This window comes from Haemaphysalis longicornis, unplaced genomic scaffold, assembly GCF_048455015.1.
Source record: "Haemaphysalis longicornis isolate Haplotype H1 unplaced genomic scaffold, Haemaphysalis longicornis Haplotype H1 scaffold_7, whole genome shotgun sequence".
NCBI classification, from domain to species: Eukaryota; Metazoa; Arthropoda; class Arachnida; order Ixodida; family Ixodidae; genus Haemaphysalis; species Haemaphysalis longicornis.
Window position 1 is genome coordinate 90777092 of NW_027526422.1, and position 27676 is coordinate 90804767.

General features: G+C 47.3%; 1 protein-coding gene across 6 annotated transcripts; it reads right to left on the reverse strand.

Moving 5' to 3' along the window:
* Positions 1-4223: 4223 nt before the first annotated feature.
* On the reverse strand, positions 4224-27676 carry LOC144146072 (3 beta-hydroxysteroid dehydrogenase type 7-like). 6 transcript variants are annotated; one of them, XM_077678003.1, is made up of 6 exons: positions 27522-27676; positions 25125-25288; positions 19405-19575; positions 18381-18587; positions 7167-7303; positions 4224-5802 (listed from the first exon to the last, which is right to left on the reverse strand). In XM_077678003.1, the coding sequence occupies exons 1-6, from the start codon at positions 27536-27538 to the stop codon at positions 5383-5385; spliced, it is 1116 nt and encodes a 371-aa protein (XP_077534129.1). In that variant the 5' UTR covers positions 27539-27676; the 3' UTR covers positions 4224-5382. The 6 variants fall into 6 exon arrangements, with proteins under 6 accessions (XP_077534129.1, XP_077534130.1, XP_077534132.1 ...); XM_077678004.1 differs by having other exon boundaries at positions 25125-25285; positions 27522-27591; XM_077678006.1 differs by lacking the exon at positions 25125-25288 and adding an exon at positions 23276-23453 and having other exon boundaries at positions 27522-27577.

Sequence of the window (27676 nt, forward strand, 5' to 3'; positions counted from 1 at the left end):
CTAAATCTGCCCGTCTAAGTCCGGTGTGATGTTCACACTTGTCAACATTGTTGAACAAGAACAAGATATTACGCAAATATAAGACAACAAAATAATACACAAATGGTATTTGGAGTGTTATTTAAAAAAATAATAGATGCTTGATTAACAAAATACTTCATCCACTGCAGAAAAAAATTTCACTCCGCCGTCGCCTGCTGTCGCCCGCGCGAGTATAGCTTACCGTTGCCAGATGGTGGAGGGTCTGGCACATGAGTGCCGCACCCCAGGGCTACAAGATCCAGCCAACCATCATCACTCAACTACGCCACTCAGTGTAAGCGCCCCCCCCCCCCCCCCCCCCGAAGGGGAGTTTTTTTTTTTTTTTTTTGAGTGGCGGCCCTTACCCCTGGGCATAGAGGTTCTGGCGGCATTTTAAGAAATCAAGCGGCAACAGTTACGAACGGTTCCACTAGATAGGCTTCACGTTCTGCTTGGAACGCACGTGGACTAGGGAAACGCGTTACTATAAGCATTCAAGTAGGGCGCCTCAATTCACGCGAGGCAGCACTGGCATCGAGGCACCCGGCCTTGAGGAGTGGAAAGCGGTAAATTTAAATCGACTTGAGCAAAACTTTAGCGAGTTTACCTTGAGAGGAGCGCGACGGAACAGGAACAGCATGATAGGTGAGTAGGAAAGCGAAGGGAGGCATTTACTTAGCAAATCTCGGCAAAGACTATCGTCTTTTGTCGACATTTCCAACGAAAGGAGCAGATACGCGGCCAAATTTTTTAGCTAGATCGCTTTCGTCGCTGTGGCGCCGTGACGCGGCTCCCAGCATCCCGAGCACCTGCAGCCGTTGCCATACTAGGGTAGACCTACACCCATTGTGGGACTTCCCTCGCTGCAGTATTTTCTGGTACCGCGCCCCATACCAACGTGCGGTTGGGACCGTAGCCCATGTCGCTCCACTCCCCGTTCTCCCCGCTCCACTCCACTCCCCGAAAGCAGCCCCTGGGTAGGCTACTAGATTGTGTCGTGCTCTGCTGCTTTCTCTTCATGACTCTGCAGCACCAATCGTGGATGACAGGTTTTGCGGTGATGCCCACGAGACGACGACGCCCACGACTCCGAGCGATAAAAGTGTTCCCTCCAAACCGCTGACACAGTACAGGAGGTACAAATATACCTTCCAAACATCCCCATCCTATATACAGCTCTTCCTGCCAACCCTACGCTTATCAACAGCAGCGCCCAAGCCCAACAAAATGGAATAAGCATGTTTTCCTTCTCCCAAGGAAGAGAACAAACATGACATGGTCGCTTTTGTTACTCCAAATAGCAAGAAACGAGGCAAGTGTTATATGAACCTGTTGAACCACTTACACGATCCCAAGAGCGAGAAACAACCGCAGCACCAACAAGTAGAAGTAGGAACAACAGCACCTACATCAGCAAAAATAACAACAGCGACAGCAACAGGAACAAGCAGCAAGCAAGAACAAAGCCAGGTCAAGATCAGAGAACGTGACGCAGCCGATCACGTCCGTCTCAAGGTCAAAGACAGCGCTTTCCCATAGCCTACCGAGAGAAGTCCAAGCCAGCATCTGACAAAGGAAAGCTTTGGTGCCAGGCCACGAACACGCGCAAAGTCAGCTGCCGATCAAGAGGACATTATTCGCCGGCAATGACAGCAGGTTCAGTACGAGACCCACCGGGGCGACCCAGTGGCCAAGGTGTTTCGCTCCGGAGACCGAAGACACGGGTTCCATCCAGGCAGCGGTGGATGTTTTCCAGATGGCGGGGAAAAGTGAAAACGCTCGTGTGTTGAGATTTCCCCAAGTGGTCAAAGTTAATCCTGATACCTCCACTGCTGTGCGCCTTATAACTTGGATGTAGCGTCAGTGTGTTCAACCCCATAATCAGGTTTAGCACGAACAAACGGGCTCGTCACCCCACTCCTTGGCTTGTTATCCAGTTCATGGCCAGGATGACTTCTCAATTTTTTTCGTTGAAGAAATGTGGGATTTTGGTACCATCCGCGACTACAACGCAGTGTTTTCGAGCACAATATCATTTCGCAATTATAAAAACAGGCATGGGGAGAGAGAGAGAATAAACGTTTATTAGAATCAGCAAAGAGGGGTAGGGACTTAGTCGAGGACCCCGCTGAACGGCTCTCTTCGCCAGCTGAAGCTGGTCTTCGATGTCGGAGCTCCACAGCACTCTCTCCCAGGTATCACAGGAAGGATCATGTATTGACTTTTTGTTCTTGCTTACGTCTGCTTGCTCATCTTATTTGTTTTGTCTCTGCCGAGGTGGTCTAAATTATTTTGTTGTCTTCCACTGTGGCGGAGCTCATAGATCAGGCGCAACTTCCTCAAGCGAAACCCCGGAATTGCCAGTTTTGTATTTCTTTCAACGTCGGAGCTGTTTAAGGTTGTGCGCGCTCCGGTGGCGTTAGCAAAAAACTACCAAGAAAAAAAAGTGCGCCGCCTGTAAAGGGTGCACCACCGCAGATAGGGTATTCCAGCACTGAAGTCGCCTTTCGCGCCTGCTTGAGTGTGAGCACAAGGGGCATATGTGTATGAGCACCGCTTGCTATTCCATTTTAAAGGTAACTGCCTTTCTTGAGCTAAGAAAAGGCTAAACAATGGCGCACCATGCACTAGTGGGGCAAGGATGGAGAAACAGTGGAGCTGGGGGTCGACCTAACTTCCCCTTTTACTCTGGGATATGCTGTCAGTTTTGGGGACCGACCGGAACGGCTTTGTGAAATCCGTTTAAACTTGGCCTCACCCTTCAACACTTTGCCTAGTTAGCAAGAATATCGCAAAACCTAACGAAACTCAGCGAAGGCTAGCAAAACCAAGGAAAACCTAGTAAAACAGCAAGAAGCTGGTTCGACCACCAGTCCCGCTGTTTGTTCATCCTTGAACCACCAGTGCAAGCTGTGTATGGTTAAAATGCCGGATTGACTGCTATTACAGTCTCAGCCATTACATGCGAAACAATTCCGTGGTTCGGTTTTACCACATGACACTCCACTAACCAATTCATGCTGGAAACAAGGAAATGGCGCTGAATGACGATACTGTGTATACAGGGTGTTTCAGGGAAGTTCTTTAGTAATTAAAAAAAACTGGGCTTTCGGAGGTAAAATTGCTTTTCTTGGGCGAAGTGATCAGGGGCCATGGCAGGCGAAATTAAACAAGTTGTAATTGCTATTTACTATAACAAATAATTAGTGCTTGATAATTACGTTTTAATTATTGCAGTTAGGCGTGTGATTGTAATTTGAAAATTGTAGATAATGATCAGTCAAACCAATATCCAGCGTTACATTTGCAAAAATGTAGATGGCCTCAGAACTATGGGCTGATTACTTCAGTCCTCGAAATATGTGCTTCTGGAAATCAGCGGCTGCAAAGCGCCATAAATTAGCAATGCCTCCGTGTGGACGTCACACGTCAAACGTGCGCCGCTTTCAAACCGTTTGCTCTCTTTTGAGCCGTTTGCATTTTTCTTGAGCAACTGCTAAAATGAACTTACAAACTTACAGTTGTGGTTGGACCTAGAGGTGATAGAGCATACTCTCATGGCAGTTGTCGGAGTTCGAGTAAGTTTCAAGAATTTTCTGCGAAGCTGTGCGATCCTTTCTTTTGTGAAAACGTTCCACTGGGTCAATTCTACGCTTTTTTGTGTAAAAATGGAGCCTATTATAGTTTGCGTATGTCGCGAGAAAAAACATATCACACGATTAACTAATGTTAACGGAACTGCGACAAATACGGTGACCGGTGATGAGGCCTCAAAGTCCTCCATCACCTCAAAGTGCACCATTATTGCATTTTCTTTTTTTTACCTGTGTTACTAACGCGCTGTAACACATATTTCATGAAGTAGTTTCTGCGCATTCCCTTGCCGAACACTTGCCGCTTGTTTGCCGCTTTGCGTTAACAGACATTGCACAAAGTATTTTCTGCGCACATTGTTGTGGAACACTTGTTACTTGTCTGCATTTATCGTTATAGCTTGGACACTCTGTACAAATTGTATCGGTGCCCAAATTTGGGACTTCGTTTTGCATATGGCAATGCTTCTCTGTACAGGGCTAAGAGGCTTTGTTAGCGCCATTTCTCTTGCTATTTTCAGCTGCCCCACCCTGTAACCGCCCCACTAGGGGCCGTTACAGTATGAATAAATAAATAAAAGAGACCGAGGCCAGGTTTTTTTATTTTTTTATTTCAACATATACATGCACAAGCATCGCAGAATGAGTGGCGGCTCAAGAAAGACAGTACTTTGTCAAATACTCTGGGATCTGGCTGGAGAGTAACTACCGCAATAATATGAGAAATATAACAGCAAATTAAAAGCTCCACCTATCTTCCAGGCCTAGCTCCAACTGTACCTTTTAAAATGTCGCAAGTTCCTAAAAAAACGTTTTTCATCTCACCGCCGCCCCAACGGCCGCCGGGAAGACTACATTGACTAGCGCTGTAAATTATCCAGAGGGCAACAAGGTCATTGAGGTTTGATGCACAAAAAGTTTCTGAGTATAAGCGAAATCCAAAAAAGAATTGGCTGAAACTTGAGTGCAATTCATCCGCGAAAACTCGATAACCTCCTCCTTCGTTGCAGCCGAGACACTGCACAGAGAACGTTTAAGATGGGACAGCGAACGACAAACGCAGTTGAAGCTCCGGACGTTGCGTAATGAATAATGCCGGAGAGGAACTGTAAAGTGTTCTTCTTTGTCACAGCGGACACCACTTTGAATCCACAACCGGCTTTAAATCACACACATAGCCTGGAGTAGGTTATTCGCGACGTAGTGTTCAAGGGACTTGTGTCCAATGAAAGCTGGAAACTGGGCAGCGCTGTTAAAACTGAAGCTGTTGTCCCAAGAATGCGACGCGCAGGCAATGGACTTTTTTATGCCACGAAAAACCTCGCTCACTGGAGACTCTCCTTCAGTGCACACAAGGGCCTCATTAAACGGATAGCTTCAAAATGATCAGTCGGCCAAGGCGCAAAAATTCCGCGGCAACATATTCCGCTAAAAGCGAAACTTTCTTCAGTTCAGTCCAGAACAGACGCAAGCGGTTGATCAAAAAAGACAAAAGCACAGCAGTAACGACAATGTTACCGGGAGTCTTATAATTTCCGAGGTGACAAGCGCGCAAAACATATTTGGGCCGTTATGAAGTTAGAAGCAGCGAGGAGTTACCCTTTACAAGGTAATGCCACCACGTGCGCTCGGAAATCGTCAACGCGAGGGCTTCGATGATCTTATAAGTGTCGCACTGAATAAATGCTTTCTAGCCTTCCTTTCAACCTCGCCTGAGAAGTCTCCCAGACGAACGCGTGTGCTGGCTCAGATGATTATCGGGACGCGTTCATAGCTTGACGTCCGTGTAGTATTCCAGGCACGTTGCGATGGCTTGCTTTGCGCCGTACTTCGGCTTCCACGCGAGTCTGCGTGCCGCCTCGCTTCCGTCGTGCACGGGACACCGCCTGACGTACAGCAACTCCACGGGAGTGGGAATGGCTGCCACGGGCAGTTTGAACAGCGGGCTCAGGAGCAGCACAATGCCCCAGTAGATGCAAGAGAGCACGACCAGGGCTAACGTAGGCACAGCGTGCGGGAACATCCGAAGAGCACGGCGCTCCACGACAGCGCGCAGTAAGGGCTCAACCGCATCCCTTGGCGTATCGTCTGTAGCAACGAGGCACAGCCCGGAGACGCGGCACGTGTAGTCGGAGAGGGCGTCCAGGCCTCGAACCAGCACGGCGGCGGCGTTACCGGCGTACGTGCCCTGCATTATAATTGCTAAATGATTACACTTCCGCCATTCAACGGCACCTCTCTAAACGAAGCTTCTTTTAAAAATAATTGCGATAACGGTGTCGATTTTCCAACTTATTCCTTATCTCAGGATTTCGAGCACGAAGGCTCTGAAGTGTCCGTCAGGCGCTAGAAAGCTCAAATCACCACAGAAAATGCGATAGTGGCGATTAAGTGGCTTAATGACCGAAAAAGCCGTCACCCCAGAAACGCAGCACAGAAATTCTGCGGCGCAGAAATTTCCACCGGCTGCGAAGTGTTCCCCAGAACGTGTCACAGAAATAAAACAAAAACTCAAAAGCGTGCTGGGAACGCGAGCTTCTCATTCCCGAAACTTCTGCTAGAAATATGCATAGGTTGATTTGCTGAGTGTATACATTCATTGAAGCAGAGGTTCAGTGAGACAGAACGTTTTGAAATCTCACAAGTAGAAACCTTGAAAATTGTTAAAGGCATCTTTATACATCACCACCATTTTTTATCGCGGCAGTAGAGTGCTGGAAATGAGTTATTGTGTCAAACGGTTGCGCATAAAATTGCATGAAAAGTTTATTGAGGAGCTTTTCGACATCAATAATAACTGGGACGACTGAAAACAGCTACTCACATTGTCAGCTCGATACTTCATACCCCAAAATTATAAAAGGACATGTTGTACAAAAAACCCGCCGCGGTGGCTCAGTGGTTATGACGTTGAGCTGCTGAGCATAAAGGCGCGGGTTCGATACCCCGCCGCAGTGGCCGCTTTTCTGATGGAGGCGAAAAGCAAGAACGACCTTGTGTTCGAAATTTCGGCGCACATTAAAGATGCCCAGCCGGTCAAAATTGATTCGGAGCCCTCGACTACGGCGGGCCTCATCGCCTGCGTTGCGTCAGCGCGTTAATCCCTACAATCAATTAAATGAAGCATGCTGAACAAAGGTGCAATAGTCAAGATACCGTGAATAACGCTCTGCACTAACTTCACAACTGTGGCGTTTGGTGTTACGACGTAATCCGGCTTTCACTGTTCTTTTTTATTTGTTGAGCATATATTTTAGGTACTGTATCTATGCCTCGAGTGTGCTTTTCTTATCAAAATGCATGAGAGAAGCCGGGTAAAAGTGATAGTATCTAATATTCGCCACCACCATTGGGACGGAGAAACGGTCCCGACGCGCTATGCACCTTTTCAAGTTCCCACTCAATTAGAGCAATTTCTTTATTTTTTGCCTGCTCCCATAACCTATTCCCTTTCCCCTGGACATCCAAATTCGCCAGAACGTAACACGCTGTCTTTCTCTCATCTGTAAATAAAAATGCATGTCACCACCCCTACCACGCTGCAGCCCGTACCTGTATGTCGCGATCGAGGCGGAAAACGGTGTTGTAGGTCATCTTAGATATGCGCAGTGCCTTTGTGATGAACACTTCGTCCAGCTCACCGTACAGGGGCAGCAACCGAATCACCAACGTGCGCAGGCGACCCAGTCCTGAAAAAAAAAAAACGAGATAGTGAAATATTTTAGATGCTAAGCATCTCATGCTCGGGGCTGTGTCCCTCCCTCCTCGTTGTCCCTGTCCGCCGTCCGCACTCTACTGCGCATGCGCGTCTCTTCAGCCCCGTCAGCGTTTGGGATGACGCAGTCCACTATAAAAAGGAATAGTTAGGCGGCACCCGGTGTCGATCCCACGACTCTCTGGCCGCAACGGGAGGTACGTGGCGCTCATCCCACTGCGCTACAAACCCGAACGGGAGCATGTGAAGCTACTGATACAACGCAGGAACGCCAAGCTGAACGTTAACGGAAACGACGAACTCAAAACTAACGGGAACTTCAGTCGACCCCATGGCTGCTTGGCATACTACTCAGGGTTCCCCTACGGGAACATGGTGTAATTTTTTTTCTATTTCGCCTGTATATTTTTTTGTGTGAACCGACCCCACCCCCCTGCTTCCCCCCCTGCCAAACTAGCCTCCAGAAATCTAGCCTCCCCCCTGCCAATCTAGCCGACTGATTTACGGGGTCGTGTTGTCCGTGCCAGGATTGCTTAGCTTTTGAGGTAGGGTGGAATGCAAGCGCTGATGCTTGCGCAAAGGTTGATGCGTGGTGTACAATGCTTGGAAATACGACATAATGGAAAAAAATAAGTTGAAACCATTCAATCGAATTACTGAAGTCTTTTTACAGGTTTGCCGCAGCAAAGATGGCATGTGGAGTTTTCGATTTTGCATGACGGTTTCGAGGGATACCCGTGACAAATATCGCCCGAATACCCCGTACGAGAATTGTATTCGGATAAAGCGTAAACAGAAGAAAATTGTGCTCGCCCTACACAACTTTGCGTGTGAAACTTCCGCAATGCGATGCACCTAATTCTATTCGCTATTTCCCCTGACACAGCAACAGGCCTCGGGCCCTCCTATTCCTTACAAATCATACAAGAACAACAACAACAGCACACTAAACTTTTTTACACCCTTTTTGGCTAAAAAGGGTGCATTATGAGTGGTAAAAGGGTGTTAGGAGACCATTACACCTTTTTTTTGGATTTCGACATCCTTATTCGTAGCTCGATTGATTGATTGATTGATTGATTGATTGGTTGATTGATTGATTGATTGATTGATTGATTGATTGATTGATTGATTGATTGATTGATTGATTGATTGATTGATTGATAGTAGGGTTCAACGCGCCGACGCAAAGCAGGCGATGAGGTTCGCCGTAGTGGAGGGCTCCGGATTAATTTTGACCACCTGGGAATGTTTAACGTGGGGCGAAATCTTGTACACAAAGGCAAAGACACAAAGGCCTGAAACAAAGGGCAAGCTATGTTGACTCACAGCTCAGCTGTTTCTCCAGCCTTGCATCACTAGTGTAAGCGGCGCCATTTTTTTTGCGTTCTTTATCCACAAAACATTAGCACCTTTAAAATGAAATAGTAAGGGGTGCGCCTACGCATGCGCCCCTTGTGCTCATACTCGTGCAGGCTGGAAAGCCGGCTTCACTGGCATAATACCATATCTGCGGTGGGGCACCCTTTGCAAGCGACGAATTTTTCGTTTTGTACTTTTTTCCCTAACGCCTCCGAACCTAGCTCAAACTTAAACAGCTCCGCTGGTAATTCATTATGCCAATTCATATTTTTTAAACAACGTGAGGTACAAAACATCCCTCGCGTGAAGAAAATGTTCAATTCACCCGTGTAAACTTGTCCAGAATACCTCCAAAGTTGGTCTCTTACACCCTTTTTCCTAGGGACGATGCTATATGTACTACGTAGTGAAGTCCCATCGGAAATCGCTATACGCACTACCCATATAGCGCCATCTATGGGCGCTGTTAGAAACACTTTTTTTAAAGTTTTCACGTACGTGGTCTGAAGCGTTCGGCCGGTCGACATGGCTGCTTTTCGTCGCTTTTGGCCGATCCATGGATGGATTGATCCCGCCAATCTCGTTGCGACAAATCACGGTAATAAAGCGCAAATCTTGAATTGTGGGCCGGGCTGATGCACACGATTCGCGCCAGGGCCGTCAAGCTGGCGTGGCAACTTCCCGATCGTGCCGTCAGCGCACCGCAGTGGTTCAAAGACGGCTTGCCCAATCTGAAGGTAGGTATGTCTGGCCTCGTTGGTTTGTCCCGTAACGCTTGCCTTACTGATGTTGAAGTAGGAGACCCGCGTCGACCGGTGAGCTTACATTTCCGTCACCAGCCTTTCCAGCCGGTGCGCGAGCATGCATGTGTGTCGCGCGGATCCTTGTTAAAGGGACCCAGAAAAGCCTTCTGTAAAAGTTACAAAACGTCTGTATTGTCACGTAGCACCAATATAGCGATGCAATGCCGTTGGAATTATTGATCTACATTCAGTATTAGCTGCGCCAGAAGCAATTAAATGCACCTCTCCCCACTTGCCGATCGACTCCTCCTCCCTCTCGGCTTCCTTCAAAGCAGCTGGAAACACTGGGTATACGCCTCGAGCTTCGCGATCGCTGCGCCGCCTGCCGCTGTTTCTCCGCGGCGTTGACGGGATTTGCGCTGCGTGGCTGATAGGGGCTCGTGCAGTGTTTTAGTTCTGTTTCGCTTCTTTTCGCCTTTCTGCGCCCTAAAAAAAACTTGTTATGGTGACGTCTTTAGACAAAGAGTACGTTTAGGTCTTTTAAAAAGCAACTGCGTCTTCGTAGAGTACGGGATCGCCTGCAAGAGCTACCCGCGGACGCGGTTCTGCGCGCTTCGTCGCCGCTCTTCCGGGCGTCAGCGACGGTAGCAACATATCACCCCTGTCACCTCCAAAACATCAGGCACAAATGAATTCCACTGCCGCCTCGTTTAGACCTGATACTTGCAAAATGAGCGGTTGGCTTCATTTTGCAGCGTGGACAACGAATGCGGCTTCGTTTCGAATATATACGTCGCAGAAAAATATGTTTCGGGGATGTGATTACCCAATCCCGGACAATAACTGATGCCTTTTATAAGAATATAAACCATGCGAAAAAGGTTAAGTATATTCCAAGCCTGTGCGTCGTTAAAAATGTGGTCACACACGCCATATAGCAAGAACCAAGGCAAGATAATGAAAGCACGGAAAAATAAATGCTGTGCAAGTGCGGAATTAAGAAACGTAATAGCTCTAAGAGAAATGAAAAAAAAAACACAGTACAGATTCTGACATGCTAAAGACGTTCGTCGAAACTTAAGCCAGGTAGGGTTCACTAGACCAACTACGAAATGCACTGCTATTGTGAGACATCGGTGGGGGGGAGGGGAGGGGGACGCTGTGTACAAATGCGGAGCGGAATCAAGCAACTACGTTTTAGCAATCACACACACAAATCTCGCGTTCACTTTCCTTGTTTTTATACTGCGACGAAGAGCTGATCGTACGGCGGACTCATTTTTGGAAGTATACAGGGTAGGCTGTTCAACAAGCAATGAAAGGTGTCGTTAAAAGAGTGTGGTATGTGATAAGGTCCTCTGATTTCAGTTTCTGCTTCATTCTGCACGCTCCCTGTGCCATATGACGATATTTCGAATAAGCATTTAGTCGCGGACGTGGATTATATTCAAAGCCCGTCTCCGCGCTGCTCGCAGAGGATATATGTAGCAGATGAATGTTTGCGGGCGCTCACCTCACGACAAGACGACTCTGTCGTGTGCTGATCCCCGAGTATAATTATGCATGGTCCATCGTGCTTTTGTTGAATATTCCCGAAATTAACACACACCGGCTTGTAAATGGTGGTGATCAATATCTGAGGTATATCGGCAAACGTAACTGGCGTGCTGTCAGGTATGAGTGCTCCGCTGATTATGTAAGCGCACAAAACCGATTTAAATCGTAGTGTATAGCCGTAGAATGAACATCTGAGGAACCGGTGGTTACGGAGAAACTGTTAGCAAATTCAGGTCAGTGTAACTACAATCGTATCCATCATACGCCGGTTGCGCGACGCTGACCTGTGACACACACCTGGCGCTTATACAGACGGAATATACCACACTTAGATCGCGTCAGATACATTTACACTCTCGTAAACACACCTCATTTGCGAACAGAATGACTTCTCCACATAAACATGGATTTCAAACGCCCGCAAACGGCAAATCTCGGTCGTGAACGTGCCGCAAAAGCCGCGGCGACACTGGGGAGCGGGACGCGAACTCCCGCGGCTGCTTTCGAAACGGGCCGCTAGGGGGATTTCAGTGGCGCCCCTACAGGCCGCGCTCGAGGCGTATAGCCATGGGACATCGCGACGCTCGACTTCCGTTCTGCGCTAGCTAGCTACATTCCTGCGCCTAGGCACGCGTCAATCGCTGCGGACCCGCCTTTGCCGCCTTTGCCTCGGGATCGCGCAGGGAGGAGGGAAAGCAGCCGGAAGCCAATAACAGTGACGCCGCCGGCGGCCGACCTCGCCGGCGATAGGGTGAATCAGGGGACGCCTTCGCCGTTGCCTCAGCCGCGATCGCCGTTGCGTCAGCCGCGGTCTGCTCGCTGCGGCGTTGCGCTCATCGGCTGAAAAAGGCGATCTTCAAAAATTGTTTACAAATTATCCGTACAACGTATGGAGCTCACACTTGGCTCAAAAATCCCCCGTTATGTGTTCTACCACCTGAATGCATTTGATTGCCACCTTCACAAAGTTTTTCGGAGTCCCTTTAAACAACCGGCCCGTGCAACTGAACGGTGCGAACGCGTATTGGATGCCTTCAGCGCGTTTCCCCTCGCTTTGTGAAATGTCGTTGCATGCATTGTTACAAGTGTGGTAACGCATAAGGACAAGCACTCGTTTGATCAACAAGTGTGAAGCTATTAGTAATAATACGAGATGTGGGGGGGGGGGGGGGGGAGTCAGTGATGATGCTTGGATCCGCTTCCAAATGCCGTATAATTAGTCTACTGAATCTTTCTCAGGGCCAAAACATCGTTCCAGGTTGTAGAGAAAGTTGTGGAACAGACCAGGAAGGCACCCCTGCCCTTTTTCTTATCGTTTCTCTTTGAAGCAGCTTTGTATTTATGCGTTGAGAGCCAATTCGGCCAGCGGCACACTTTACTGGTTCCGTATGTATAAGCATGGGCGTCGGCAGGATTTCATCTTGAGGGGGGCAAATCCATTGTTTCGCGAAAGAAGAAGGAGAGGGCATGGAAGAGGGTGCAAGTGCTGGGGTAGCTTTGGGGGGGGGGGGGGGGCAACATGTATATGTTCCCATTGTGTAGTATGGTTCTAATCTCGTGCAGTTCTCTTTTGAATCAGAAGTGGTTTTCTATGGGTGGCAATTCCTTTTTCCTAGAAAAATGTAGTTCATGCTGTAAACAAAACTATACTGCAAAAAAAAAAATGAAATCAGTTCTAACTGAGGAGGAAAAAAGGTTCACGTCAAGTTATAAGGCTGTGTCAAAGACTACGACAGCTTCTGCATGCGGCGTGGCTCCTGTCGGGCTAACAGGTAATTTGCAAAGAAATTGGACACGACTTCACATGGTGTGGCCGCATGCAGCCCTGCACCAAAGGCATCTGCCCCAATTTTCTGTCACTGGCCATAAAAACTGGCTGCTTGAAAATAATAATAAATTGGTAATCCACATTCACATTCAGGCAAAAATTACGCCCATCTTACCGCGAGGGAACCCTGGTGTGATGCGACGCATCGGGGGGTTCAATTGGTGTTTCCGTTGGGTTGATTCTCTAAATCGGGTGAAACGTGTTGTGAACGCGTATGATGCATTTCCATCACATGCGAGTGTTCTCATACGCGGGAAGATGGGCTAACCGCCGCAGCGCGATACCCGCTTTATATTCACAGCGCTTGAAGGAGAGGAGACAAAGGAGGAGAGTCGCGCATGCGCGCACTTGCGCACACCGCGCGTCGCCGCGCGACGGGAGCGGAGCGAAGCGAGCGAAGCGCGCGCACGCAGCTGTTGTTTATGATAATGAGACGGAGGGAGAGTGTTGCGCACAGCTGTTGAGCACAACTGTCGGAAAGAAGAACGGAGGAGGGATGCGGACGGACGGCGCGACAACGACAACGCAGGAGGGACATGCCTCAAAGCAAGAGATGCGTCGCATCTAAAAAGTATTGCGCAGCCATTTCATATAATAATGGTTGGTACGGAAAATCGTGCTCAATAGGTTTTTCACGAAAGTTGGTTTCAAGATTTGAAATTGTGCCAGTAGGACAAAAATAACACACAAAAAAAGAACAAAACAGAGTTCCTGGGTTTTGGAATGTCTATTTTTGTTCTTTTTTCTATCGTGTATACAAGCAACATAGCCGTCTTGCTAATTATATTGCGCCTTTGGTTTTACAGGTCACACAGGAAGGACAACTTCAATTGAACCTGAGAATGTGGTGTAATAAAAATTTACTTTATATTGTAAAACAATAGCAGTGTTAATGTCTTCTTGAAAGTGTAAGAAACAACCGCCTTCCATGGACCTTTTGCATGCAGACTTATTTTTGGATAACCTGAAAACAATGTAAAATAGTTAACCGGTTTCTTCTTGTCTTCTTTTCTTTTAGGGTGGGGGGTGCTCCTTTTCTTTCAGACTGTTTTCAGTTGATTCTTTTTTATGATTGATTCAGTTATCTAAGCATTCCGGAGTCGACATATTCGCAGTACAACTGAGCAGACGTCGCTTGACGTTTATCATGCTAAGCGTCACACGTGCACCCTGCATGCTCACCATGAGCATGGTCGAGTTGCAGTGTATGAATGAAGATGGCCCGGAAATATTTTATGAGCATGTAACCACCTAAGAGTCCACATACTTGAGCAAAATCATGGGCATCTTATGTGGCATAGAAGTAATAGCAGTTGCCCTGCCAGTTGAAAAACATACAATCCCAGCAATGCAGATGCTGATCAATATATATTTCCTTTTGCTTAGAAATGGTCTCTTTCCTGTATTTTATAGTTTATAAATGTAACATGATGCTTGGTTGCAACAGCTCTGATAAACTAGAAATGACAATAATGAAGAGATGGGCATTGCTTCCACATAATTTACAGATATATTTTTTTTTACCATTTGCAATGTGAAATTGCTTAGGCGAGTCTTTGGAGCTTGGTAAGAAACTGTTTCAATGCACAAAGTAAACCATGTTGGACAAATGGCACTGCTAGCATGTGACATTATGCACATGAAAGATTGCAGCATAAAAGTTCTATACATCTTCCTGTTTCCTTTTCCTGTGTCAGCATGTTGAAAGCGCCTTAATTTACCAAAAGAAAGCTGAGTTGTAGAAGGGGTGTGAAACGTTTAAAGGATCACACTGCAAATGAATGTGTGTTAAACGTTTATGAAACACTATGGAAGAGCTGCTTTACATCAGAAGCGTTTCTTACAATCACGTTTAGCCCAGGTGACTTTCTTGCACAGCTTAACCGCCATTTGGAAAAGCCAACTTTAACAGCTCGAGGCAAGGTGTACAAACACATACGAGCTAAAAGCACAGGTGCGCGTTCTCCCGTTTGTACTCAAGAATTCCTGTAGGACATGCTTTAGTAGAATGCTGCGTAGTCAATTAAAACTGGTGTTTTGTGCGCCGCCGAAACCACATCGCGATTAAGAGGCATGGGGCAGCGTAGTAGACATCTCACTGAGGGATCTTTAGCGTTGATCGAAACATCGGGTGCGCACAGTAATTTTTCGCCTTCATCGTAAATTCAACGCAGCCTTAGCTGCCGGGAATCGAAACCGAGACGCTGTATTTCCTGCAGCCATGGGAGACCATGCGAGATCTGAGCAATCTGGCGCCTGAGAAATCTTATTAAGGCGAATAAAGCTGCGGTGGGATATTGTTTAGAGAATTGGCGATACCCAGGAATGGACAGCTTGGGGCTACTATAGATACATACTTGCTTACACAAAACTCAAAAATAAAATTAAAATAAATGACGCGGGCGGCCCGATACAACATACCATATGTTGATCAACACTGTATGTTATGCACTGGCTGCCCGCGTAATTTCTGTTCCTGCCTCGATTAAAAGCTCAAACGCGTCATAAACGGCCCTGTGGGCAGCCATAACCTATTTCACGCCCATGAGTACAGCGCAAACTGCAGTGACCGAAACCATGTTCGCTGCCGTTCGTACGAAGGTCGCGTCAGCCCGCAACCAAGCAAGCTCATGTGCATTTCTGACAGCGCCTCATAGATGGCGCTGTATAGGTAGTGCGTATAGCAATTTCCGGTGGGACTTCACTACGTAGTACATATAGCATCGTCCTTTTCTTAGTTGGCGGTCTTTCACACCCATTTGATTAGTTTACAACACCCTAATTTGTAGCTTTACACTCTTGTGGGAAAATGGGTGTGTAAATATAGAACACCCTTTTCGGAGAGTCTCCTGTTTTCTAATCACGTCAAAAGGCAAGCAACGTGCCTCCGCAAGGGTTCCGACGCTCGAAGATCCCTTCGGAAGCCCAAGACATATGCGTAAATTATTGTTCCTTGCTGCCTCAAGACTCTTCTTACTTGTGTCTGATATACGTTGTAGGACTGGGAGGCTGTACCTAAGCGCACCATCCCCATAACCGTTGTGCAGCATGACCATGGAATGACAATCGCTGCCCCAGCGCAAACCCGCAAGACATTTCAAAACCTGAGTGGCCGAAGAAATGCGGGCCCGTAACCGTTTAACCTCGGGTGACCAGGTCAAGTTGCGATCTATTAGAATTCCCAGAAATCTCTGAACTCGTGCATATGAGGCATCGGCTTCACTCAAGCAATCACTTTTTAAGTCGCGTATCCTCAAGCTGCTCGAGCTCTGGATTCGCCAAAGCAATTGGCAGAATACCCCTGTTAATTCCAAACCAGCCGAAACAAATAATGCCTCGAAATTTCCCTCCTTGGAACGTTACTCCTTTACAGATTCAATGTCGCATCCCTGGAATTGGCCCCAAGAAGACAATGTCCCATACTGAAATACTACATATTCTGCTAGAATACATGTATAAAATGCATTCGGCTAGAACCCACATATTTACGGATGGATCGTCATCCCCGCAAAGCTCTTCATCTGGAATGTACGTGCCACTTACGGGTGAAATGTTTTCATTTCGGCTGGAGCGACCAACATCATCTACAGCGGCTGAGCTATATGCCCTTAAAGAAGCGATTGTTTACGTCTTACGCCACCAGCCGCGTCAGTGGAGTATATTTACAGACTCCAAGGCAGCTCTGCAAATTCTGTCAAGGAGGAGCAGGTCTTCCCCTCACCATACCGCAGCCGCCGATATCTCCTACCTTCACCACCTCGCTTGCATTGCTGGACACACTATAAAATGGCGATGGATACCTGGCCACAGTGGTATTATTGGAAACCAAAAAGCCGATGAAGCGACCCGTATGGGCCTTAACCACCGCAAATACCGCAAAGTGTACTTTACAAAAACAGACGCTTCCACCATGGCCCATCGCTTTGCAGTAAGTGAAAGAAACCGGCTATGGCGCAGCAACGAACCCAATAATGAAGTATTTTTGCACGCGATTGACCCTGATTTGACATCAAAACTTCCTAGAGAGCTCCCTCGTAGGCTGGAGACATTATATCATCGCCTACGACTGAACTCGGCCTACACCAACAGTTACCTCTTTCGCCTCGGACTGACGACCAACCCTTACTGTGATAACTGTTCTTCCATAGAAACCGTCGAACATATCTTATTAGAATGTGTGGCCTACTTGGCACCAAGATCCCGTTTTTTTGAAGATATTGAACGCCTAGATCAAGGGCCGGTAACTTTGAAGACCATCTTAGGACCATGGACTAGCCCATCGAAGCAGCGTCAGGCCCTAAAAAGTTTGTTTTCATATTTGGAGGACATTGGCCACATTTCAAAATTGTAAATTCTGTAACACAATCTGAAAAATAGTCCGCCAAGCCCGCCAAACCACGCCAGTGTTTTTTTTTTTTTTTGCTTCTTCGTTTTTTCTTTCGCTCTCTTTTTTTTTTCTTCTTTTCTGCCCACCTCTCTCTAGGGCCTGTTCTCCCTACATCCCCGACCCCTAGCAGAGAAGCATGTAGGTGATCACAAACGCCGGCAAAACTCTCTGCTTTTTCAATAAAGAGCCTTCTCTCTCTCTCTCTCTCTCTCTCCCTTTTCGGAGGGTGTTGAAATGGAGTGGAATATTTGTTTGGTAGTTAATAAAATTCCATGACTTACTGAACACATTAACCACCTCAAAATTAATAACGTTTTGCAAATGCTTATGCTGACTTGTATATGCTCAGATTAAAGTGCATAATTCCAAAATTAGCGCTAAAATATCTGATTTTCGCGAGAAGCCCACCGACTCTATCACATGACTTCCCTTTTCTGCGTATAAAAGCAAGAAGAGCAGATGTATTTATAAGTACGTATGTACAGGTGCCCCAAAATTGAATGGAGCTCGGCTTCGTGAAAAAGCAATAATTTCCATTTTATGCGGCCGCCAGCATTAATATAATACGTGAGCCCGATTTTATCTTAGAATGAGTTCCTTGAAAAGTTACTTAGAGTTGCTGGCTGGGCACATGGCGGAGAAATACCATCAAAACCTCCAACTCGGGCTCCTTTTAATTTTGGGGGGCACCAGTACTCGCCTCCCCGTGCATCCCGTTGATTTTCTTGCTCAATTCATTCGTGGAACAAGTGTGACTTGTGCGTGTGGTATGTCTCTGTATGTAATGCTGCGCGCTAAGCCGATCCACACTGTCACGCGTAGCTACGCTGCCCACACCCATTTTTAGGGTGTTAAGCAACCTTACACCCGTCTTTTATTTTTTCACAGGAACACCCTTCTTTCATCCTTACACCCTTTTTTAGACGAAGCACCTTTTAAAGGTGTGCGCCATTGGGCAAACATGTTACACACTTTTCGGCTAAAAAGGGTGTAAAAAAAGTTTAGTGTGCACAACTACTACTACGACTACTATTACTACTACTACAGCAGGAGCCACTACGACTACAACTACAAGAACAGCAGGCTACGCAATAGGAGCTGGGCCGACGCGCAGCTTGCGCAAATGGCGCCTACTGTTATCCAGGGTTAAACCTAACGAAACCGACGCACAAACCATTCGTCAACGGGCGCTCGTTGGACTCTTGCACGATCATCTCGGCACGGGCCTTGGACTCCCCGTAGAAGGAGCAGAGGCTGCCGGTGGGAAGCTCCACGCCAGCAGCTGCAGCCGAGGTTTTACTCTGCATCGCTGTGACGCTGCCCGAGTACACAATGTACGGCACGTTTTCAGCCACGCAGGACTCCACGACATTCTTGGTGCCTGGGTTGGGACAAGAAAGGCGGAATTAAGACGACGCCGTGCGCAAAGCCGTGAAAACTTTGCTCGGAGGGCAAGCTTTGCGGTCGATCACCAAAATGCGATATCTTGACGTCTTGACGTCTGGATATTTGGGTACGCATGACTATTCAAAAACAGAGCGGGTACTAGCACTAAAGAAGGGACATGAAGGAGCGCTAATGTGTACTACAACCGGATATCTTGGCCGCTTTTCCCAGCTGCTGTAATTCGGCAGATTTAAATTTTTTTTTTAGAATGTGCTACGCCGATAACTCCTCCACGTCATCATCAAAGCCAAAGAATGGCACCGTGATGGCGAGGTTTTAAGAATATAATGTGCAACTTCGTCTTTCACCAGTGAGTGCTGTTCGGCTCAGATTTGGTTCACTGTCAGTTCAGTGTAAGTCCCAAGAAAGTACGAGTGGTTGTGTTTCATTTAAAATGGACAGGAAGAGATCTGCGATACGATGCTTGCAGAGTCTGAAACGGACACTGAAGTTTTCATTTAATACAATATCATGACGTCTAGAAACTTTGAACTTTACACTACCCTATATGTCGATTGAAGGACAATAACAACTACAAAAAAACCCTCAAAAGCATGCTCATTTGTTTTAGGGCGTGGGTTAGTTTTAGTTGTACTCTGGTTGTACTCAACTTTGGCTTGCGTCAGTTATACTCACCTTGCTGCCAGTATGCGCACTGAGTGACCTGAGTGCTTTTGAATTGCGTTCTCGAAATTAGTGCAAGTTGAATCAGGAATGGGAACGAAAGCACTGTCCTTATTACGTCTGCTCACCGTGAACGTTGACCCGTTCCATAACCGTAGCGTTGGCGAAAAGCCCAGTGTCCACAATCGAAGCGCAGTGAATGACCGCATCGGCACCGTGCAGAGCGCGACGCAGGGCATCCGCGTCGCAAACGCTGCCAAGGATAGCTTGCATGCGTTTTGGCTTGATGGGGTGGTAATCTGCGTAGACCGCAAGACAAAAAAAGGGTTGAACTGGGAACAGTTTCAATTTATTCTAGCGGAACATAACCAATTGCAACCACTTTTTAAGAGACCGACCGTAACCGTAGGGTATTGCTTAAAATCTGGAGTTGTTTTATAAACCCCCAATCTGGACAGAGTAAAAGGATTGAAGAGGAGTGAAAAGAGAGGGTATAAAAACATCGTTGGTAAAAACAAAGAACTTGCAAAATTGCATTTGATGGAATGACAACTCATGTGAATTTTGTGTAAAAATAAATTGGCAAGCTTGAGCAATATTAACGCAAAGAAATAAGGTTTTCGGCACAGGTAATTCTTTAGGCGTATATCTCCCTCTTTCCTTACCCCATTTTCCTCTCGCCTGCAGTCAGGCTGGAAACGCTGTCAATACTACAGCAATAAACCTATGACAAACGCGGAGCATGAAGATATCGCTCAATGCTTCCATGTAAAGCTTCTGATATACAGTGCTTGTTTAGCTTGGAGCTAAATAACTCCGTTCATCTCTATAGCGTACAACTCTAAAAACATTTATAGAAGCACCCTTTTTAAGGAATAAGGTAAACGGGTCACCTGCAAATAGTTTTTGTGCAATTATACCTGTAATTATATCTGCAAATGTCCATTAAGATGCACGCTGATCGCTTTATATACTCAATATCGCAAACGCTTACGGAATTTTATCAACTAGAGCCAGCTCATCTATGTAATGCTGCCGATGACCATTGCGCATGTGCACTCAGGGTCTTTCACTGCTATTAACGTCTAAATTTTGTCACGTAACATTGTTTGTGGTCTGTTTCGAATATTTTGCTTCAACGTTTATGCTTTATGTCGTAGATTAAACCTTTTTTTTAGGAGTACTCAATGCACTTTGTTTTATAAATCCCATTGCTTCGTTTTCGTGTCAATTCTGATTGCACAAGCTTTATGGATGCCATCGTGTAATGGTTTCTAGAACTTCTTCAAGCTCCTGATTAACATTTGCGTCGAGAGAGATTCAGTTATCATTTCTTTATAGGTAGTGTATTAATTAAGATAAACAATCGGAATCGCTAATGACATAAGCATTATTGAGCTCGGCCCAGGTGAGTCGCGGGTGCAGTCAACAGGAAAAAGCGATGGCGTTTCTTATACTTCTTAAAGCCAGGTAACTTGACGTCACCAATTTTCTGTCTCCCTCGTGAGGTGCTACTTTGGTGTCTTTTTGTAGCGTGAGCTACACTGGCCGAGGTTGAGCAGTTTCGCTGCATGGCTCCTGGAGAGCTGTGATTGCGCAAGCGCGGCACGTGGCGGCCCGGCCCACTTGATGAATATGCGAAGGGTGGCAGGGTGTGGAACCGATGGCTCGTGCGTCGCAGCAACACCGGCGTGCGCCTGTGGAACCAGCTTAGCTCTGGGGCGATTGGTGACGCTGCGCCGGAGCCGCTTGACACATATACATGTGTCACATAAAGCGTATACCATGTGTGTGTCATTGAAGCAGCAGTAAGCATGATAATCAAGCTAATCCTGGACAACCAGAAAAGCTAAGAACAACCAGCTGAACCTTAATTAAAGCTACGTATATCCTGACATAGCCTAGCTAAGCCACTGATAATTTTTTTCTTGGGGCGTTGAGTAGAGCAGATGTCCAATACTTTAATCCCTCAGGAATCCTTCCTCAAGTCAGCGGGGCCTGACGGGATTGTTTCTGAATCCTACCAGGTATTCCGTGAAGAGATCAGCCCTGTTCTGGTATCTGTCTTCGATAATATCCAAAACACAAAAGTGCTGCGACCTTCAATGCGGAACAGTAATTTGATCCTCATACCCAAAAAATCGGTCCAAGACATTGTACCGAATGCGGAAGATTTCAGGGCCATCAGATTACTGTCGACAGACTATAAAATCCCAGCCCGTATCCTGGCCCGACGACTCGAGATGGCCCTCAGAAGTGTGGTGGGCCCACATCAGACATGCGGATTTAGGGGCCGCTCCATTAACACCAATTTGCATCGCATGCGAACGGTCTGTGAGGTGGCAGAGTCAGGCACTTACCCCTTAGCTGTCCTACAACTCGACCTCAAGAAGGCCTTCGACCAGGTAAACCACACCTTTCTGTTCATTGATTTGATTGATTTTAGGGTTTAACGGGCCGACACAACGCAGGCGATGAGGCGCGCCGTAGTGAGAGGGCTCCGGATTTATTTTGACCACCTGGGGATCTTTAACGTGCGCAGAAATATCGTACACACGGGCGTTTTTGCTTTTCGCCTCCATCAGAAAAGCGGCCGCCACAGCCGGGAATCGAACCCGCGACCTCGTGCTCAGCAGCACAACGCCTTAGCCACTGAGTCACCGCGGCGGGTTCCCTTTCTGTCCATGCTCCTTAGTCAATGTAGGTTAGGTAATGCAATGGGAGATTGGATAAAGATCTGATACACAGAAATAACTACCAGCATCATCATGAATAGGGAAGTGGGGCCGCCAATCAACATACGAAGGTCGGTCAGGCAGGACTTTCCCATGTCCCCTATTCTATTCGCACTGTATATAGAACCTCTCTGCAGGATGGCAATAGCGTCCCAGTTGATCCGAGGCTTGGTTCTCGGAGACGAAGAACTAAAGGTCCTGGCCTATGCTGACGATTTCGCCTTTGTGTGCTCATCGAGAGAGCAGGTGGGGGGGGTTGTTGCACTGGCCGAAGCATAAGGTCGATTCTCCGGGGCTCACCTCAACCTTTTGAAGTCAGAGGTAGCATGGCTAGGCGAATGTCTCTCCAAACCATAACAGCTCTACGGAGTTCGATGGAGGGGGGGGGGGGATCACCCTCTACCTTGGGGTAAACCTAGAAACCGGCACAGCCATCGACCCCTCGTGGCAGACGAAATTGGCAGCGCTGGAAGGAACTTGGAGCCTTGGAGAGCGCGACATATTGCCCCCTTTTCTAGGGCACATGTTTGCAACGCCATGGCATATCCGGCCATCTTGTACGCGGCCCGGGTCTCGACTGTTGATGCAGGCTCAGTGGCCAAGCTACACCGGTTGTTTGCAGTTTTCGTCTGGAGATCCAAGTATGAGTCGATGCGACTAACATTTTCTGGAGTGCCTGAGCCGGGGGTCTTGGGCTAGTTATCATGCAACTTAAACTGACTGTACAGAGATTTATGTACTTCCGAGATCGCAGTGATGGTTTCCTCCAGGCGGTTCTCCAAAGTGTAGGCGCCCTACACCTGGCCCCTTGGGTCGTAACAACAGCAGAGCTTACATATGGCTCCCGTGCAACAGGCTTTTCCAGGGAAGTGGCGGCGGCACTGGCCCTCTTGCAGGAACTCTTCCCCTGGAAGTATTTGTGCGCAGTGAAGCCGAGGAAGCTCTACGGGGATTGGGTGGAACAGAACCTCCCACCCCCCTTCTACCGCTCCTCACATTTTGCCCGCCTAAAAAGTGACGTCCTACGGCGTGTGCGGAAGCTCGCCGTCCCAACAAGTTCGAAAGATTTCTTCTTCCGTCTGCGCACAGGGATACTCATAGCTAAGGCAAGGTAGGAAGAGCGGGGCTTCTTCCTCCCTGGAGGGGCCAACTGTCCGCTGTGCGGTAGGCGGGAGTCGGGCGAGCATGTATTCTTAAAGTGCAATACGGCATCGCATTTCTGGGACGAGCTGCAATGCTCCTTTGGCACACAATGGCAGCTCACCTGGACCAACTTAACGTTCTTGGTTGCAGACACGGAATTCCCACACCTCCGAGATTGCATCCACGTCATGGGACTCCACTTGCTTTGGAGGTCAATGGTGGATGCTGTTGAATGCGCTGAACACCCTCGGCCGGCGTGGAGGCATTTTGTTCAGAAGGCGCCGTGGGCAGTGACCGCCCTGGACGGGCCTTCCTTAGACTCCGAGCTGCATTATGCACTGGCGCAGGGTTCGCGTGTCCTTTCAGAATTTAAGGTAAAGGAGCGGAGGAGATGGGACTCAATTTGATGGCTAGAAGCGGGAAACACTCCTGCTCACCTCTGCTTGCCCCGAACCCCCTTCTACTCTCTCTGTTCCCATCCCATTCTCTTCAAGCGGTGCACAAAAGGCACCGTCATCCATTCGACAACGTTCGTGCTAGCGGAACTACCACCCGAACTCTGCGGCTGTTCTAGCATTACGATGCCACTAGCTTACACTTGCCGGCAGAACATGCTGACGCCATGCTAGCGCAAAGGCCGTAAGTGCGTATTTTTCTGCATACGTTAAGCTGCTGTTTTGTGCGACGAATACCCTGCAATCATCTGATGTGATCTGTATATATCTCTGTAAATAAAGTTTTTGTTATTTAAAAAACAAAGTGGCGCTATGTTGCGCGTTTTTGTTTCGACCGTTCCTATTTCTATGTAAAACTATAGCGCGAAACCTTAGAACTCATCCGTACGTCTCTTCGTCTCCGACATTTTGCTGGGTACACTTCGTGTACGCATTTCTCTTCATGATACATCGCACGTTCAAGGAAATTGGCAAGGTGGAACTTCGCTAAAAATTATTTACGTGTCTTTTCCTCCTTTAAGTTGAAACAGCTCAGAACTAAAAAAGGAACGGCAGAGTTTGTGATTAGCACGTCGTGCGTAGTTTCCTCGACGATAAGAAGTCACGCCATTCCCGGGGTTTTCATTTCCAACGAGATTTTTTTTTACGTTTTTCTTCCCACCATGCGCCCAGAAATTACGACGTGAGGCAGCAACTACTGCGTCACGTTTCGGTGTCCATCAAACATACGGCTGTGTAAATACTTTCTTTTTTTAAGTCAAGAACTGCGGCTGTGGGGACGCAATAAAACTTCGTTTTTCTGCCACCAGGGATCAAAACGCTTGAAATTGAAATGTACGGTTTTTTTCCGCCAAAGCAAACGCGAACAAATCTCAGATCCAGAAATCTGAAAGAAAAAAAAAATGCGCTGGCGATTACGATACTCCCTAATGCGATATTTGGGCGCAGCAGCAGTTTTCTGAGGCAGCACTCACTCGTGGGTTCTCTCGACGCCAGCGATGAAGAGCCTGTGCGTCGGCGGCGCGAAGTGCGTCTCAGGACGGGGCCGCGACCCGTGTATTACGCAGGGAACGCGCACCATCGTCACGCCTACGTCCGCTTTACGTTTTCGCCAGGCACAACATACTGCCCCTCCCCTCCCCCATCGCACTCTTTCGGAGAGCGCTCGCACCGCCACAGCGAACCGCCCTCCCCTCACAGTTTCGCGACACTGTCCTCCTCCTTTCCTTTCTTTCACTATTCGGTCTTCACGACACTCTCCTTCTTTACTTTCTTTCACTACTCGTTCTTGGCATCATTCACTTGGTTACGCCGACAACGCGGCTCAGCCCAGAGACGGGCGGCGAAGGGATGCGCCCTAAAAATTCTCAATCATTGCCGTAGTTTCTCATGCTGACCATCCACATTCACCTTACCATAGATTAGTTACTATACTTGTCTTTAGCGCTGCTTTATTTCGCGTCGTGCTCCAGCAACTATACGTTGGCCAGAGGGATGGGCGGCAGGTATAGTTACCGAGCTTTTTCTCGTAGGGGAGGGAGTCGAAGAGGCGTATCTCTTCCAGCGTGGCATGCTCTCCCTCCTGCAGGCTCCGTATCACGTGCTTGCCCAAGAAGCCGCTTGAGCCCGTGACCACGACAACACGCACAGGACGATGCAGCCCACCGTCCGGACTGCTGCTGGTTTTTCAGAGCATTCGAAAATTGCGTAGTTCGGAGAGAGTGGAGAAATTGTGTAAGCTGAAGTGGCTTTGCGTGGCACTTCTACGAATTTTCCTGCACTTTCCCTTCAGTGAGAGCAACTCTCCATGCTGGAGTAAGCGTTGCATTTTCAACCACGCAAAAAAAAAAAAAAAACCACGCGAGATATTAACAAAGAATTTGACAAACAAAACATTTGGAAAACTGCAGGGGAGGGCGGCTCACAAGTGGAGAAACTAAAAAGGCGGAAGGAGTGGTAAAAAAGTTTGTGGCATACACACAGAATAAAAAATTCACAGGTGAAAAATCACGCGAGACATCAACGAACTTGACAAGCAGTTGATTTAAAAAAGTAGGGCGGCGGGTCACAAGGGGAAAAATAAAGAGCGGAAGCAATTAAAAAATTCCCCGCATTTCCCCGAGGGGAAGAATGTGAAAGTGCGAATGCACGAGTTGAATTTGCGCGGTTCGGTAATGTTCGCGAAAGAGAGATCACACACACACACACAACTACAAAGAAAGAAAGATGCATTTATTCACAGACACCTATTTGTGTTGTCGTTGTACTTGATTGCTAGAGCGGATCTCAGCTTTGAAATTTCGTGTCAGTACTCCTTTAAGCGGGTGCATTAGCCCTTCTCACGCCCGATTCCTGGCCAATCCCCCACGTGGGTATGTGCCATGTCAGCGGCCAGGCAGCGCGCGCCCATCTCCCCCCGTTGCCAAGGAAGACGAGGAGATTCCTGGCCAATCCCCCACGTGGGTATGCTATGCGGACATCGCCGGTGGACGCAGGTTCAGGGTCGCTTAAGAAGTGCATTCGCACTTAAAAGAAGTTGAAGATGCCATAAGAAGGATCAAAGCAATTTTTAAAGACATGCAGATGATCGAAAACATGCAATCGGGGAGAAAGAAATGCACGCAAACTAAGCGAAGTCAATCGGCTGGAATTTTTAACAGCGATTGCCTGAACTGTACTGTATCCCTAATCTGCACCATTTTCCTGCAGGAGATCGTTCCAATCTGTCGCTATGCGAATGAAAACAGAGTGTGCAAATGTAACGGTTTTTGGCCGCGTATACGATACTTGGAATGTGTTTTTGCTTCGGCTCGAAAAACTTGCGCGACCTAGCTATGTGGGAAGCATTAGCAAAAAAAAATCTTCAAAATTTGTCCAACTGTTTCTGAAAGCTGTATGAGGGTTCAGGGAAAAATATTATAGAATTATTTTTCCAAGAAGAACTATTTGTGATTTGCTCGGCTAACATGCAGATAGACACTAACGCACCAAGCTGGCTGCCTTGCTTGCTTCTCTAACCATTAAAGGTATCCCTCTCGCCTTATTGTTATACATTTTGAATTGGTTAATAGTGATTTATGTTATTGCGTAATGCATGGGGCGGGACGCATGAAACCGGCGTGGAACGCCTTAGAGGGGTACAAAAGCAGTCGTTCAAATAACTACCGTTCCTAATTATGGTTACTAGCCTACCATTCTTTGAATATTTAAAAATGCTTTGATTCGGCTCACTTAGACGACTAAGGTACTGGATCGCGTCAGCAACGTGTAAGCAATACCACTTATTCAACAAATATTTACTTCACACTTCATCTCGTTGCACTAAAAGCGCATTGGTACATAACCTACGGCTAACGAATAATGCATCCACGCAAATGAGATCCTGTTGTCCAGTTTGTTGGTGCTGAAGTGTAAGGAAGCACTCGTGAACTTTCCCGAGGAAATAACAATATATCGTTTGCAGCTTAAATATGATAATTTTACCGTTTCAGCTAATATTCAAAATGCGTCTTTCAATTCTGTGTCTGCATGCGTTGCTATTTTTCATTTATTGTCACGGGCAAATTCTAGGCCTTCAGCCTACATTTTACACTGTTATTTCTGTAGCCTGATGGTGGGAGGTATGCGTTACGTAAGCAATGACACCATTAGTAGATAACAATGTAAACTTTTTCTTGTTTTTGCGAATATGCGATCATTCGCCTTCATTTTTAATTGAATAATCGGCACTGTCACGGTATTCCTGAATTCATAATGTTTTAACTAACCTTTAGCCATTGATGTTGTAAAAAGTTTTCGTATAGATTTTTTTGCTTCTCAAATGTAGGAGAGTTGAAAGTAGATATAAGAACCAATCAATCGTTGTGGGAACTATGCTGCGCATTAAGGTTAAGCGAACTCAAACGCACTCACTTTTCTGGCGCGGCCATTGGTCCTGAGATCTGGCACCACACTAAGCACCATCCTGTAGGTCACATTTTGCACGACTAAAACGCAAACGCAAAATGCGCAAAGCGGGAGGCTTAAATTACTTCCTGCCGGGACTTGCCTCGCACGCTTCAAGCAAA

Coding starts and splice junctions, on each gene's coding strand:
- LOC144146072 (XM_077678003.1), bottom strand. Junction 19,576..25,124: donor CCCCTACGAGAAAAAGCTCG/GTAACTATACCT, acceptor CGGTCTACGCAG/ATTACCACCCCATCAAGCCA. Junction 7,304..18,380: donor CGAGCGCCCGTTGACGAATG/GTTTGTGCGTCG, acceptor TTTTTTTTTCAG/GACTGGGTCGCCTGCGCACG.